The sequence below is a fragment of the Herpailurus yagouaroundi genome, unplaced genomic scaffold, assembly GCF_014898765.1.
Source record: "Herpailurus yagouaroundi ecotype Mexico unplaced genomic scaffold, PumYag 210, whole genome shotgun sequence".
In the NCBI taxonomy this organism is placed as follows: domain Eukaryota; kingdom Metazoa; phylum Chordata; class Mammalia; order Carnivora; family Felidae; genus Herpailurus; species Herpailurus yagouaroundi.
Window position 1 is genome coordinate 17,242,685 of NW_024412441.1, and position 16,010 is coordinate 17,258,694.

The window sequence follows — 16,010 nt, forward strand, 5'->3', positions numbered from 1 at the left end:
TCCCGCCCTTTGACCCCCGGGACGCCTAGGAACAATGCGGCCAATGGGCCGCTGGGCGGAGCCGAGCCCCTCCTATACCCGCGGGGTGCACGCGGTTCCAGACTGGGCTCCCGGGCTGCCATGGCGCGTCCCGTGAGGGTGAAGACTTGGGTAGAGGAGAACCGGGCCTCCTTCCTGCCCCCGGTCTGCAACAAGCTCCTGTGAGTCCCAGGGACGCTCTCGTCCTTCTGCCCTCTACCCTCGCCTTTCCCTCCTCCGTCTGCACGCCGCATCCCTCACCCTCCAGTGCCCAGTTCCTTGATCCAGAAGTCTGCCATCCTCTTGTGCCTTCAGGGGAGGGGGAGGGCAAGCTGTTCCGGGTTCCACCGCCCTCAGCTGTTCCTCTTTCTGGTGACTCTGCCTGGGAGATTGTGACCTTGACTTCTGAAGATGGCTGAGTGACTGAGCCTAGGAGAGATGCAGATGGCACCTCACCACCCTTTCCCCGGGCTCAGTCTCCAACCCCCAGTGACTCTCAGAAGTTTGGGGAGGTGGTTTTTCCATGCCTCAGAATTGCAGTAGAACCTGCAGGCAGAGGGTGATGTCAGAGGAGCAGCTCCTGTGGGAGGATCTTGATTTGGTGCTCTCCCCAGGCTTCTCTTTGCAGATGGACACACATGCCCACCTGGCCCTCCCCTGTGGCCCTTTCACCTCTCTCCCCTCCTCCCGGGCCCTGGGGCCCTGCCTGGTGTGCTCCCCAGCTCTCCGCTGACGCTCCCATGTCTGCAGAACATCCCCAACGGCCTGGCACCCCAAACCGCATGGCCGCAGTCACACACTTTGACAAGCTAGACACCGTGCCCAGTGTTTTTACACCCTCTCACGTAGTTCTCACACATTAGCTCCGTGAGGCAGGATTCTGGTAACTCTCCCAGTGTCCCACAGCTAGTGCGGGATGGGATCCAGACTCCAGCCCATGGAAGGGCTCGACTCCAAAATCCATGCTCTAGGTCACTGTGCAGCATTGCCACGGCTCATGGCCAACATCCCCCTCAAAGCAGCATGTCTTCTACCACTGATGTTGCTCTCACCCCTTTCCTCCACTTCATCTCTGTACAGCCTGGTTGTAGGTCCCCCAGTGTGCCCTAACAGTGTCTCGCCTCCCTCTACTCTTCCCCGGCCCTCTGGCCACTGCTCTGGGTCCACCCTTGTCCCTTCCAGCCTGGGTGGTAGGGACTGCCCCTGCCTCCAGCCCCCCACCCTAGCATGGCCTCCAACACGGCCCAGTATTAACAATCACAAAAGGCAGGCCCTGCCTTTATTCATTCAGCAGGTATTCACTGAGTACTTAGTACATGCCAGGTACTGTTCTGGACACTGGAGATGCAGCAGAAAACAAACTGACAGTCATTTCCTGGTGGCACTGACATTCGGTGAGAGGAGGCAACCAATAAATACAAACAGACAAGGGGTGGAGGCTGGCAGGCATAATGGGCCACAGGGCGGAATAGAGCTGCGGGCCCTCCACTGTGTTTGCTAGGGCAGTCAGGAAGTGTCTGCTCCAGGCCTCTCCTAGCTCCAGGTGGCTGGCTTGGTGGCAATCTTTGCCTTCCTTGGCTTCTGCTGCATCACGCTGATCTCTGTCCTCATCTTCGCAGGGCACTCTTCCTGTCAATGTATCTGTGTCTAAATCTCTCCCCTTTTAATAAGGATTAGAGGCCTACCCTACTCCAGGGTGACCTCATCGTGGCTTAACCAGTTATATCTGCAATGACCCTAGTTCAAAATTAGGTTACATTCTGACGTCCTGGGGGTGAGACTTCAACATATGAATTTGGGGTCAGGTGGGGGAGGGGGTCATATGAAATGGCTGGGGGGCTTTGAGCAGAGGAGAGACATGATCTGGCTGATGGGTTGAAATAGTTCTTGAGTGGGCTCATTCAAGGACTTTCCATATGTACCTAAATTATACAAAGTTGATTTGAAAAAGAAAAACTTTCCTAGGCTCCCTGGCACCCCTCAGGCCAAGATCAAACTGCTTAGCTGAGCTTTTGTGGCCTGGGGTGACCTGGTTCCACCTTCTTGTCATTGCTCCCCAAGACCACGCCCACACCACCAAGACCCCCCAACACTTCCAGTCTCAGGCTATCTGCATCCAGCTTTCCCCTCCACTTCTTTCCCTAATTGCCTCACAGCTTCAAGCCAGCAGTTTCCAGGAGCAGAGAGTCTGTCTCATAATCAGACAGCTTGGGGAGAGGGGGTTAGATAAAGGTCATTTTACGCCTCCACTGCCCCCAGGCCCAGGAAGTGGTGCCTGTGGTTTGCTCTCCTGTAATTGGAGATCTTGAACAAGGCCAGGGATCCTGGTTGACGAAGCGATCGATCCACCGCCATGCTGCTCCCCCAACTAGGCCAGAGGATGTTGGGGACACACACACAAATACACCGAGACATACAGAAGGACACAGGTACACACGTATAATCTCAGACACACATAGACACACTCTTGGATAAACAAGGCCATACTGGGATGACAGGGGAGGGGGACAAATGTCAGAGATTACAGGGACAATGATGCAGAAACAGCCCTGTCACCTCTCCCAGGTGTACCCAGGCTCCTTTCAGGCCCCCCACAGGCCCCGGCACCCCTCCTGTCCTGTCCCACGAACTGATTCAGGACCTCTCCCCCTTGTCCATTGCAGGCACCAGGAGCAGCTCAAAGTCATGTTCGTCGGGGGCCCCAACATCAGGAAGGACTACCACATCGAGGAGGGTGAGGAGGTAGGCCTTCTACTGCCCCCCTTTTTTTTAATAGCCCTGAAGGAGGGGGACACTTCCCAAGCAGGAGCCAGAACCTGTGGACAGAAAGGAGGTGGTCAGATGGCTGATGGATGAAGGGGGCTTGATTGAAATCACAGGACAAAACTGCTGCCTGGAAGTTAGGGATACACAGTGGCACATCTAACAGCTCCGTGCTCCAACTCTGCTGGGGGAGCCCCCAGAAAGAACCCAGACTCTGTGGGTATGAGAGGGAGGCTCTAACTGTTGGGCATCACCCCTGGTCCTGGACACAGGGGCCGTCCATGTGCCAGGTGGGAAGTCCTGATCCCCTCTTCCTAAAATCTGAATATGAAAGATTGGCCTCCCAACTGAGACCTGCATGCTGAGAGGGACCTGGGTGCTCCACTCTGGTCTCAGGAGCCTAGTTCTCCGGGAAGGGTTGGGGCCGGGAGGCCCCCTCCTTATCTAGAGAGCCAAAGACATATCAGTTCCTAGGAGCTGTTTGACAGAGGGGAAGGTTGGGTGGGAGGAATTTGCACCGAATACCCTTTTGTACCTTGAATTTTGAACTGTGTTTCTGTACTGCCTACCTACCTGAAAGTGAACAAACAAAAGTAAAATTAAAAGAAAAAGATGAAGGGTGCCTGGGTGGCTCAGTAGGTTAAGTGTCCGTCTTCAGCTCAGGTCATGATCTCGCAGTTCATGAGTTCAAGCCCTGCATCCAGCTCTGTGCTGACAGCTCAGAGTCTGGAGCCTGCTTCGGATTCTGTGTCTCCCTGTCTCTCTGCTCCTCCCCCATGCGCACTCTGTCCCTCTTTCTCTCTCTCAAAAATAAATCAATAAAATGGGGCGCCTGGGTGGCGCAGTCGGTTAAGCGTCCGACTTCAGCCAGGTCACGATCTCGCGGTCCGTGAGTTCGAGCCCCGTGTCGGGCTCTGGGCTGATGGCTCGGAGCCTGGAGCCTGTTTCCGATGCTGTGTCTCCCTCTCTCTCTGCCCCTCCCCCGTTCATGCTCTGTTTCTCTCTGTCCCAAAAATAAAAAAATAAAAAAATAAAAAAAAGTTGAAAAAAAATAAATAAATCAATAAATAAATAAACATTAAAAAAAATTAAAAAGAAAAAGATTCTCTCTCTCCCTCTCCCTCTACCCCTCTCCCCTCTCTCACTCTCTCTCTCTCTCTCAAAAAAAAAAAAAAAGGAAGAAAAAGATGGGCCACCTTAAAGAAAGACACAGGTGGGTTTCCAGCTCTCAGGATCTCTGGTGACAAAAGATCAGGATAGGGAACTCCCACCCACCTCCTAAGGGCCCTGATGCGGGGGTTCAAGGTCCAGAGTCCAGCTTCCACCCCCACTGCTGGCCTCTCAGCCACAGCCAGAACTGGAAGGAGCACAGGAGAATCTTTCACTCAACAAATATTTACAGAACACCTGGGGGAGGGGGCAGGGAGGGGGGTAAGGACCCCGGGCCAACAGAAGCAGCCTTGCAAAGCAGGCCAGCCCTTCACCTCTCCTAGCTCTCCTAGTCTAGCCACCTGCTTCTCAGCACACCTCACGGGAAACTGTCTGTGGGAAAAATCAGCAGGATTTTTCAGCAGCAGGACAAGACAGGATGGGATTGGGAGTGGCCACCAGGGGGGAAACTAGGCCTGTTGCAGGGTTTCTTTGCCTGCCTCGGTGAGCCTCAGGCCCCTCATCACTGCGGGTCCTGCATCCCCAGAAGCCCCTCAGGCCACTGCGCACGGGTGTGAGCGGTGGGGGTTCTCTCTGCCCATTGCCAGATTGCCCATCAGAGGGGTGACGCCACCTCGCCACGTTTCTCTAGTTTCCCTGCGCTTGCCTTGATTTCTCTTAGTAGATACTGTGACAGGAACCTCTAACTGCTTACATGATAACATGTAACTATTGTTACATGATAACAATAGTTATTAATAACACCCCTTCAACTGTTTGGCTGGGGCTTTTAACACCTGTGCAGTGTGGGACTGGTGGAGAAAAAACATGCCTGCCTCCTTCTCCCCGTGCCTTGGGGTGATCTCAGTAAACACACTATTTAGGAATTTAGGATGGAATAGAAAAAACATAGTAGGGACCCCCAGGGAGATAGGAGGTGAGTGCTCCCATCCCCACAGCCACCTGCCCCGCAGGCTTCCTGGCTTCCTGCTGGCCGTTCACACAGCCGAACTCCAAAGGCATTTGAACAGACGCTGCCCTGCCCGCCGGGGGAGCCAGCACAAGCTCCGGAGCTACACACAGACTCAAGTCCAAAGTGTAGCTCCAGGACTAACTAGGCGACCTTGGGCAGGTTGCTTCACTCTGAGCCTTTTTCTTTTTTTCCTTTCTATAGAAAATGGGGTTAATAATACCTTTGGAGGCTGTGGTAAAGATTTCTGATAATGTATAGGAGAGTGCTTGCACAGACCCTGGGACACAGTAAGGGGGCGCTTCTCCTTACCTGAAGGGCTCACTGAATTCCCCAGTGAGCCTCTCAGCCAGCCTCCTGCCCCCACACCAGAAACCAGCTATTCTGTCCCAGGTACTTCAGTCATCACTTGCATATCAAGATGTGATCCTGTGTGTCCCCAGCACACCCATCTGTAGCATGTGTCAGCGGGGGCTGGGGGCTCGGGGCAGGAGTGACAGAACTGCTCATAAAGGTCTTCAGGAAGTTTCTCAAGTTTCCGGGTCAGAACTCCAGCCAAGGACCTGGAAGAGGGATGGGGGAGGGTCTGAGCCTGTCTGCTGTCCTGTCCCACAGGTGTTTTACCAGTTCAAGGGCGACATGGTTCTTCAAGTCCTGGAGCGAGGAAAACACCGGGATGTGACCATCCGGCAGGGAGAAGTGAGGCTGGGCCCCAGGGGATGGGTGGTGAAGGACCACGGAGCAGAAACCCATTGTCCACTCATCCTGACTTTGGTTGGAGTGTGTCCTCCCTGCCTTGTCCGGCCTCCCTTCCTGGTCCTCAGGCCCTTCCTCCTGTGAACTTTGCATCCTCAGTAAGGCCTGACATTCCCTCCAGTTCCCAGCTGGAGGCTGGCAGAGAGGTGGGCTGGGTGGACCCTGTGGGTCGGTTGGAGAGGCCAGGACACTGCAGGCATCAAGGCCTCTGGGAGGGGATTGCATCCTTGCTGGCACCTTGTCCCCACCACTGCAGATATTCCTCCTGCCCGCTGGGGTACCCCACTCTCCGCAGAGGTTTGCTGACACTGTGGGGCTGGTCATTGAACGGAGACGGCTGAAAACCGAGCTAGATGGGCTCAGGTAAATGGGCCTTGTCTGGGGGTCTTGGGCAGAGACAGGGGGCAAGCAGCAGAGGAAAGAACACTAGATGGACCTGAGAAAGCACTTCCTGGCCACTGAGAGGGGTGGAAGCAGTGCAGACCCTGTGTTTGCTGGCTGACGGGGACAGGGTAGGGGAGGTGGTGGCGTGCAGTTGATGATGGGGTTAGGGAAGGATGCCCTCTTGACCCCCTGGGAGCCCATTCAGCCTAAAGGCTCCGGCTGGGACCGGAACCTGTGCTTCCCACACTGAGGTCTGCAGGGATTTGGGAGTGGGGATGCCAAAGTCAGAGCCCCCTGGCCAGGGCAGCCAGGCACACTGCTGCTCCTCCCAGCCTCCAACCCCAGGATTTATTCAGTCTCTGCCAGGATGCCCTTGGCTTATTTCTCTACCCCAGCTCATTCCACAACCAGTGCTAACATGTGTATGACACTTGCTAGAGCACCAGGCAGGTGCTTCAGGTGTATTTATCCATCTAACCCACCAGGGATCCTATGGGGTAGGTACTGTTATCATCTGTACTTTATAGACAAAGAGACTGGGCACAGGGAAGTTGAGTTTGCTAGAAAGTGGAAGAGCTGACACAGTAGAGAAATAGGAAATTAGGGTCAGGACAATCTAGATAGGAGCGTGAGTAAGCATCAAGGAAGGGACAGGGGGGCCTGGGTGGCTCGGTCAGTTGAGCATCTGACTTCGGCTCAGGTCGTGATCTCGTGGTTCGTGGGTTTGAGCCCTGCATCAGGCTGTGCACTGACAGTGCAGAGCCTGCTTGGAATTCCCTCTCTCTCCCTCTCTCTGCCCTTCCCCTGCTTGTGCTCTCTCTCTCTCTCAAATAAATTAATTAATTAATAAGTAAATAAATTAATAATTAAAATTAAAAAATAAATAAATTAAATAAAATAAATAAAACTGAAGGAAAAAAGTTAAAAAAAGCACCAAGGAAGGGACAAACACCAGTGCTGAGGGGGGCACTCTTTCTATAGCTGAGTTCCCACTGGGTTCCAATCAGTCACCTAGTTTTTATCTGATGCAGCCTGTGGCTCAGGAGGACACAGATTTGTCCAAAAGCTAAACTATTTTCTTTTGTTTTTTAATTAAGAAAATTAAAATTTCTCAACAAATTCCTGAGATCAGGATACTTTGCCCTGTATTTTCTGTTACAATGGATATTTTTTAATGCTTCCCTTTTTTCTAATCACCTGTCTTGAAATCAGGAAAAGTAAAAGAAAGCAAATAAAGTTAAAATTATTTGTCAGGAAAGGGGTAAATTTTGTTATGTGAATGATATCTCAATAAAACAAATAATAATAAAGAGAAAACCAAGGCACCTGGGTGGCTCAGTCTATTAAGCATCCCACTCTTGGTTTCAGTTCAGGTCATGATCTCACACTTTGTGAGTTCCAGCCCCACATCAGGCTTCAAGCTGACAGCTCAGAGCCTGCTTGGGATTCTTTCTCTGCCCCTACCCTCCCTGCTTGCTCTCTCTCTCAAAACAAATAAATTAAAAAAAATTTTTTTATTCTCTCTCTCTCTCTCTCTCTCTCTCTCTCTCTCTCTCTCCCCCTCTGCCCCTCCCTGCTCAGGCATATGCTCTCTCTCTAAAAACAACAACAAAAACCCCCTTAATGTTAGTGGTTGCATATACTGATCTACTGCATAATGGTCTGTTGTAGAAACAGAGGCCTGCCTTTCAATTCCAAAATAATTTTTCACATGGGGCTTTATATAAGGGAGTCTTTAGTGACAGAGTGGACAGTGTCCTCAGTAACATTTTTATAGCAAATTCAATAACAGATTTTATCTGGATGCCTTTTTTCCCCTTAAGATTTATTTTTAAGTAATCTCTACACCCAATGTGGGGCTCGAACCCACAGCCCTGAGGTCAAGTCACCTGCTCCACTGACTGAGCTAGCCAGGTGCCTCTGGCTACTTTTGACCCTTAGTAAAAGCCAGGGACTCAGCATTAAAATGCCACTCTGAAGGCATGCTTCCTGTGACCAGCTCCACGCCAGGATAGAACATGAGGTGCCAGATGGGGTGGATGCAGCGTGTCTGTAAACCACGTCCCATGAGCAGGACCACTTCTCTTTTTCGGGAGGGGTTGAAAAGTGGACGGAGCTGGCCTGGGCCCTGGGAGCTGAGCCTGAGGTTAGACATTCGGTCAGCGGAAGTGCTGCACACACAGGGGCCTGACGCACAGCCCCCATCTGCTAGCGGAGGAGCTCACTGAGCCAGGCTGGGGATTGGGTGGGCTTCCAAGAGTTTCCTAGAGACTGTGCGCCCGTGCACAATGACCTCCCTCTGGAGAAGAGGTCTAGTGCTTTGCTCCAATTCTCAAAGGCATCCATTACCCTTCAAGGAGCAGGACACCTCATCTGGGGGGCATCTTCTGCATGTTGGATTCTTAAGGTTCCATGCGCTCTGATCTAGAGCTCAGCAGGCAGGCAGAGCATCCAGCCACAGGCCCCGTATTCAGGCTCAGCCTTGGCTTCCTCTTTGTAATTGATGTTTTCTGTGTTTCTAAGACTCTCAGATCTTGTAATGCTATGTAATCCTTGCCAAGTTACCCAGCTTCTCTGAGCCTCACAGTTCCTATCCATTTTGTAAAGTTTGGGGAACCAGGAAGGTAAATGGGGTCAATAATACCCACTCCGGAATTTGAGGCACACGGTGCTTTTGGGAGAGCCAGGTTTGGGCAAGCAAGCATTGGCCACTAGGGTGTGCTAACAGGGTGAAGCAGGCAGCCAGCTCTGCAGGGCTAGCCGGGGTCCAGACTTCCACAAGCAGAGCCAGGCTGCCTGAGGCTATCCAGGTGGGGAGCTGGGTTGCCTGTCCTTTGCTCTGGCAGGTACTACGTGGGGGACACCACGGACGTCCTGTTTGAGAAGTGGTTCTACTGCGAGGACCTTGGCACACAGTTGGCCCCCATCATCCAGGAGTGAGCCCCCAGCCCAGTCCCTGCATCTTGCTCTCTGAGGCCCCCTGCGCCGGCTGGGAAGGGCAGACCCATCCCAGCGATACTCTGTAGAAGTACCCCCCACATGGAGCCATCATGCCTGGGATTTGGTGGGGGAGGTCGGCCCTCCTGGGGTGGGAGGGCCTGGGGGGGAGGAGGGACTGCTCCATGGGGCTGGAAGCGAGGGGAACCCACAGCAAGTTGTGGGGGGGCCTACGAGGGTGTGGGCTCCCACACCTGAGAGTGTACGAGTATGTGTGTACATGTGTGTCTCCACTGGCCACTCCTCCTCCCCATTTCTCCCTGCAGGTTCTTCAGCTCTGAGCAGCACAAAACAGGAGAGCCCATCCCTGGTGAGCCCCCTGAACCACCTTTCCCCCTCCCTCTCTGCTTTCCCAGAGTAGAATGGGTCTTGGCCCAGAGTGCCCGTCTCCTTTTGAGGACTCTGCCTGGTACCCAGAGTGTGAGATCATGGCACCAAATAGTACCCTCCACATGGCTGCTTGGGGCTTGAGCTGGCTCCAGAGCCCATTCTGGTGATTTAGAGCTGGGACCCTGGGCCTGCTGGGGCTGGGCAGGCTGGGCCAGAGGCCACTGACACAGCTGTGCTGTGGGTGCAGACCAGCTGCTCAAGGAACCGCCATTCCCCCTGAGCACCCGATCTGTCATGGAGCCGATGTCCCTGGAGGCCTGGCTGGATCGCCACCGCAGAGAGCTGCAGGCAGGCACACCCCTCAGCCTGTTTGGGGACACCTATGAGACACAGGTAATGAAGCCCTGGGCCACTCAGGACATCTATCTAGCAGCCCTAGGAAATGGTAACTAATCACACACACACACACACACACACACACACAGAGTTTGGGAAGTTGTGACATGAACAGAGGCCTTCCTGTTTTCTCCTTGACTCGGAGAATGATGACTTTGCTATGAGTGGAGTACATGGTCTCAAGCAGTCTTTCTTTGCCTTCAGAGTAGGAGTTGCCCCATCTACTGACTAGTTCCTGAGGGTTTAGAGTTATCCCTCTATTAGGAATTCCTGAGCCTTTGGCCAGTGTTAGCCTGGGGAGCCAGAAGGAAGAGAGGTGCCTGGGGGGTGAGGGGTGGGTGGAGTGATGAACAGGGAGAGACCCACCCAAACAAAGCTGGCCTTCTTTCATTCAACATTTATTGAGTGCTTATTATGTGTCCGGGTTTGGTAGGAAAATTAGAGTCACTGCCTCGAAGAGTGTATGGTCTGATAAACAGACAAGTTCAACAATTACCATAATCACGTGGTATGTTATTTGATAGAGAAGCTTCAGCAAGCCATAGGACAATAAAGGTGGAACCCAGGCTGGGAGGGAAGTCAGGGAAGACTTCCTGGAGGAGGTGATGTGTAAGCTGCATTTTAAAGCAAATTTAGGCATTTGCAAAAGGAAGAAAGGGAGACTAAGAGCATCCCAAGTGAGGGAGAAGCATGAGTAAGGGCATGGAAGCTTGAAACAGCCTGGCACTGCAAGTAGCTGAGGTTGGCAGGAGCCAGGACAGGGGACAGCAGGAGCCAGGAGTGGGGGCAGCAGGCACCATTGCTAGATGGCAGGAGTAGCAAGCAGTGCCCAGGTCCTGACAGGTCTCCTGGGCTGGACAAGGTGTAAGGATTTATCCTGGAGACAACAGAGCTTCCCCCAAGCATTAAAGCAGGGAGATGACAAATCCCCCTTCAGAAAGATCACTGTACTGTGTGGGGACAGGATCAGAAGGCAAGGGCAAGCGTGGAGGCGAGGAGACCTGCTAGGAGGCTCGTGCTTGCTTGTGCTTTACAGTTTGCCACTGGCACATCCCTTGCTGTTTGAATTAGACATTCTCGTGGAGAGATGCTCACTGGATACAGACCTGCCCTGAAAGGTCTGGCCTGCAGACACCTGAGCTTACACGGGGCTGTGAAAGCAGATGCACACCACAAAGCCCCTCCCAGCCCATCAGGGCAACGGCCTTCAGCACCAACTGGCCTCATGGCCCCGCCTTCCACCTCTTTCACACCCCTGCTCCCACCTGCTCCGGTTTATGGTGACAGGTATCTACTGAGTCCCATTCTGGGCCAGCAGGAGCGCAGCCTGCACAGTAGCTGTGTGCTTCCAGGCGAATGCAGGCCAAAGAGGTTCATCCCCACCCATCTCCTTCCTCGTTCTTAGGCCAGAATCTCATGGAAGAAGGGAGGTGGGCACTCTGGGGAACTATGTGTGTGTGATACATAAGTCCACACTAGGCCGTGTACACGCAAGTGTGTGTGTCCCAAGTGTGCCCCTGGCAGTCATGCCTTCACATGGGTCAGCAGTAGTTGTGATGGGCATCAGAGGAATCCGATGTGCATGTGTGTGTGAAAGGCAAGCATGTGTGATCCCAGATAACATGTGGGCAGCTCTGTTCATCACGGATGCAGCAGGGAAGCCTGGGCCTGGCAGCCTTCCTCTCTGAGTCCCGGTCTTTGCTCTACACATGAAGATAAGGCTGTGCCTGGTGCTGTGGGCCTGGTGTCCGGGGGCCAGGTTCAAGACCATCTCCTATGTGGGGCAGAAGCAACAGAAAGATGTATGTCACTTCCTACCAGGTGATTGTCCATGGACAAGGCAGCAGCAAAGGCCCAAGACAGGACGTGGATGTGTGGCTGTGGCAGTTGGCAAGTGGCGCCCCTGGGAGAGGGTGGTACATCCTTCTGCCCATGGGGACAGGCTGCTCCTGGACTTTGGACTCCCAGAGCCTGGGGCAGCCCCCAGGGCCTCCTTGCCAAGGCAGACTCAGGGACTCTTGGACAGGTGTTGAGGCCCAACAGCCTCCATTCAGTTCTCCTGCTCCTCTTTCCCAGGAGGGCTCCTCTGTGGTGACAATTGGGGAACAGCGCCTGAGCCTGGCCCCCGATGACAGCCTCTTGGTGCCAGCTGGGAATGCGTGAGTGCACGGGAGGACTTTCCCCCAGCTGTGGGAGCCCGCTCCTTTCCCTGGGATCCTCAGGGCCCACCTGTCTGACCCCTGCCCACCCGTGTCTCCACAGGTATGCCTGGGAGCGAGGGCAAGGCTCTGTGGCCCTGGCTGTGACTCAGGATCCTGCCCGCAAGAAGCCCCTGGGGTGATCCTCTGAGTGTGGCCCCAAAACAGCCTCCCCCCCACCATCAGTCTCCTGCCCTCTCTGCTTCTGCATGTACCACTGCTGAGCCACTCAGCGTCCCGGAGCCGGACCCTGGACATCATCATCATCCTCTCAGCTGAGATGCCAGGCTCTTGGGGGGCTGGTCACACCCCTTCTCCTCTAACAGCTCTCTGCTCACTGCCCTGCCCGGTTCTGCTAGCTGGTCTGCTCCTTGAGGCGGGGCTGCCTCTCCATCCCTCTGTCCCCACATACTCAGCACAGCACTTGCCTGCCACCAAAAAGGCCCTCAATAAAGGCTTCCTGGTGGACACTCATGTATCCACATGTACACAGACTGTCACTAATGGCAGACCTTGTGTGCTCCTGTGACTGTGTGTGTGTGTGTGTGTGTGTGTGTGTGTGTGTGTCTGGGGTGGTGGGGGGCACTGGGTGACAGTCCAGGATGTGAAGGCAGAGGCTGGTGCGAACTTGGGCTGCAGCAGGGCATTGCTCTGTGCAGGAAATGAAGGGAGAACACGGGAATGTCCCAGGGAGGCCCCCTGTGCAGGGCCAAGCGGCCATGAGAAAACGAGTTTGTCCCTGGTGCCCAGGGCAGATAATCCAAACAAATGATAAAAATTAGATGTTTTTCTGAACGTTAGCTCTGCGCTAGGGAATTCCCTAGAAGTTTTTACATACATTATCTCATTGAATCCTCACCATACTCTAGGAAGCTCAGAGAGGTTTGGGAAACCAGCAGCTCTGTTTCCAAGCAAGGCCTGTCTGCATTCAAAGCTCAGGCTGGTGGGCTTACCACCCTGCACTCTGCGGTCGCAGCCTGTCTCCCTCAGCCTTGGTCAGATGGGAGCCCAGGACAGGGGAGAGGCCTGGAGGCTCTGAGAGAGAAAGAGACCAATGGCCACTGTGCCCAAAACCCAGAGGCCTTGGCAGAGTTGGCACACGTGGCACTCTGCTGACCCCAGCCCGCTGGCGAAGGGGGTGTCAGGTCCTGCAGCCTGGAACCGCAGCCTCCTTTGGTGCTGTCCCAGGTTATCAGGAGCTTGAGACCCTCGTGTCCGTGCATAGGCCTGGCCCCATGGCCTCCTGAGAACACCACGCAGTGGAGGAGCAGGACTTGCACCTTGTCTGAAGACAGCCCCAGCCTCCACTCCTCTCTCTGTAGTGAATGCTGGGTAGGGATGGAGTGGGGTAGACAGTGGACAGGGAATCTGGAAGGCTCTAAGGATTGTTCTGTCTGGGGGAGAAACATCCAGGTCCCAGGCCATGGCAGTAGAAATTGGCAGGGAGCCCTCTGCCTGTGGGAGGTATTTCATCCTGTACATGGACTCTGGACCATCGGGAACCTGGGAGTAACAACAGCAGGCTGGCAGGGCACAACAGGCTAATTCCACGAGGCCGTGAGCACCACAGTCAAGGTATTGACTGGACTGCCCACTGCGCTCGCCTGGAACAATGTTCTGTTGGCACCACACTCCCTTGCCACCAGAGCTGATGAGGGCAGGGACACAACCGCCCAGTCTGTATGTAATGGGGTGGGGGCTGATGTCCAGGGTGGCCTGCATGATCCTGAGCTATGGGTGCCAGGACCAGCTCCAGCCTTCAGGCAAGCAAATGTCTGATCCCTTGGGGCTATGAACACTTTTCCCCACCTTACCCCAGCTGGGTCTTCCTCTCACTTCAGGGTCCTCTTGGGCTTCCATCACCCCACTGCTGAGCCTTGCACTCCTCCCCTGCCCAGGGCAGCATAGACTCCCCCCACCCCCCTTCAGAGACCATGTGGCCAGGTCACTCGATGTAGGGCAGGGAGGGAGGAGGGAGGGCTGCAGAGGTGGGGGGAGCCTACAAACAGGAACGCTGGGTGTTTCTCAGTGGCTGCAAGGATGCTGATGAAAACCCCAGGATATTGAGTCATCGTGGTGGCCAGCTAATAGTGAGCATCATTCCACTCTGCCCTGAACACTCTTGCAGGGGTAGAAAGACTGGAAACTTCTCTCAGGTCTGTGGCCTAAGCAGCCCATGGAATCTCATAACCTGAGCTCTTCCTCTCCCCTCCTTTCTCTCCCTCCCTCTACTCTTCCTGCCTCCCTCCCTCCTTCCCTCTCCTCCTCTCCCTCTGCCTTCACCACAGACTGGGGGTCACCTGGAGAGGCCTCGGCTCCCTGCCACCCAGCCTCCTCCCCCATAGTATCTGCCTTCCTGGCACCAGCCCTGGGTGTGGAGTTTGTCCTGGGCCTTCTGGGGAACAGCTTGGCACTCTTCATCTTCTGCTTCCACACGCGGCCCTGGACGTCCAACACAGTGTTCCTGGTCAGTCTGGTCATTGCCGACTTTCTCCTGATCATCAACCTGCCCCTTCGTGTGGACTACTACTTCCTGCACGAGATCTGGCGCTTCGGGGCCACTGTCTGCAAAGTCAACCTCTTCATGCTGTCCACCAACCGCTCGGCCAGCATGGTCTTCCTTACGGCCATCGCACTCAACCGCTACCTGAAGGTGGTGCGGCCCCACCACATGCTGAGCCAGGCTTCTGTGTGGGCAGCCGCCAGAGTGGCCGGGGGACTGTGGGGGGGCATCCTGCTCCTCAACGGACACCTGCTCCTGACTGCCCATACTAACCACTCCTGCCTCAGTTACCGGCTGGGCAAGAACACCTCGGCCTCACTCCGCTGGCACCAGGCACTGTTCGTATTGGAATTCTTCCTGCCACTGGCGCTCATCCTCTTTGCCATCGTGAGCATCGGGCTCACCATCCGGCGCCGCAGCCTGGGTGGGCAGACAGGCCCGCGGAGGGCCGTGCGCATGCTGGCCGTGGTGGTGGCTGTCTACATCATCTGCTTCCTGCCCAGTGTCATCCTTGGCATGGCTTCCATGGTGGCTTTCCGCCTGCATGCCTGCCACATCCTGAACATCTGCTCCCAGCTCTTCCACGGCTCCCTGGCCTTCACCTACCTCAACAGTGTCCTGGACCCTGTGCTCTACTGCTTCTCAAGCCCCAACTTCCTCCGCCAGGGCCGGGCCCTGCTGGGCCTCAGCCAGAGCTGGCAGGGCTCAGCCAGCGATGAAAGTTCCTACCAGCCTTCTGCTAGGTACCGGGAGGCCTCTAGGAAGGCAAAGGCTACAGAGAAGCTGCAGGCGGAGGTCTCACTGGAGTCATAAGGCCCGTCTCAGGACAGGGGGTTTACAGTGCCATGGAAGTAAGGACAGCCAGGATCTGACCTGGAGGGATGAGGTCACTCCCCGGACTATTGCCAGCTCAGGGCGCCTCACCCAACTGGACATCTGCAGGAACCAGTTGGGTGACAGGAAAGAAAAGGGTTTTGACCTTACAGAGCAGTGTATCCTGGATGATGTCCCCAGAGCACAGGAAAAGAGCACTATGGCAGGTGGAGACAGGCAGAGCCTGTGTCAGCTCCACCCCAAAGGGCTACACAGCTGCCCAGTCCACGGGCCAGAGTGTGATGACTATGAGAGCACAGGTCTTGCTTTAGAGATTGGGCCTCTGCATTTTCTCTTATCTCATTTGTCCCTTTCAATGCTAATAAACTTCTTTTTGAAAATGCAAGCTTGCCTCAGCTGTTCTAAGGAAAACCCAATGTCTTTGGGTCCATCTGGCCCTGGGGTTCAAAGTGAGTGCCCAAGATGAAGGGAAACTCAGGGGACACAGTGGGGAAGCCATCTGGGACACCATCCTTCCACATTGCTCCTGGGGCCCTGAGGTGTCCTTCAAGGCAGAACTTCTCTGGGTTACAGGAAGGGCAGCCTGTCTGGATCCCCGGGAGACCCCTGCTCCTCTCTGGCCTTCAGCACCCCTTCTGCGATCCTTGAGGTCTCACCCAAGGCACTAAGGGCCCAGCCCAGCTCTCCCCTGGAACAACAAGGAGATCTTCCA

The 16,010-nt window shown here is 54.7% G+C and overlaps 2 protein-coding genes across 2 annotated transcripts; both read left to right on the top strand.

Moving 5' to 3' along the window:
* Window positions 1–23: 23 nt before the first annotated feature.
* On the top strand, window positions 24–12,435 carry HAAO (3-hydroxyanthranilate 3,4-dioxygenase). The gene is made up of 10 exons (XM_040453940.1): window positions 24–200; window positions 2,682–2,760; window positions 5,516–5,599; window positions 5,913–6,019; window positions 8,887–8,976; window positions 9,304–9,347; window positions 9,615–9,760; window positions 11,585–11,653; window positions 11,840–11,922; window positions 12,026–12,435. Exons 1-10 carry the CDS (start codon window positions 121–123, stop codon window positions 12,102–12,104), a joined length of 861 nt encoding a protein of 286 aa, XP_040309874.1. The 5' UTR covers window positions 24–120; the 3' UTR covers window positions 12,105–12,435.
* A 114-nt stretch (window positions 12,436–12,549) lies between these two features.
* OXER1 (oxoeicosanoid receptor 1) lies at window positions 12,550–15,683 on the top strand. Its single transcript, XM_040453933.1, has one exon. It carries the CDS (start codon window positions 14,138–14,140, stop codon window positions 15,275–15,277), a length of 1,140 nt encoding a protein of 379 aa, XP_040309867.1. The 5' UTR covers window positions 12,550–14,137; the 3' UTR covers window positions 15,278–15,683.
* Window positions 15,684–16,010: the final 327 nt, after the last annotated feature.

Coding starts and splice junctions, on each gene's coding strand:
- HAAO (XM_040453940.1), top strand. CDS start 121: ATGGCGCGTCCCGTGAGGGTGAAGACTTGGGTAGAGGAGAACCGGGCC. Junction 201..2,681: donor CCGGTCTGCAACAAGCTCCT/GTGAGTCCCAGG, acceptor TGTCCATTGCAG/GCACCAGGAGCAGCTCAAAG. Junction 8,977..9,303: donor TTGGCCCCCATCATCCAGGA/GTGAGCCCCCAG, acceptor TTCTCCCTGCAG/GTTCTTCAGCTCTGAGCAGC.
- OXER1 (XM_040453933.1), top strand. CDS start 14,138: ATGGAATCTCATAACCTGAGCTCTTCCTCTCCCCTCCTTTCTCTCCCT.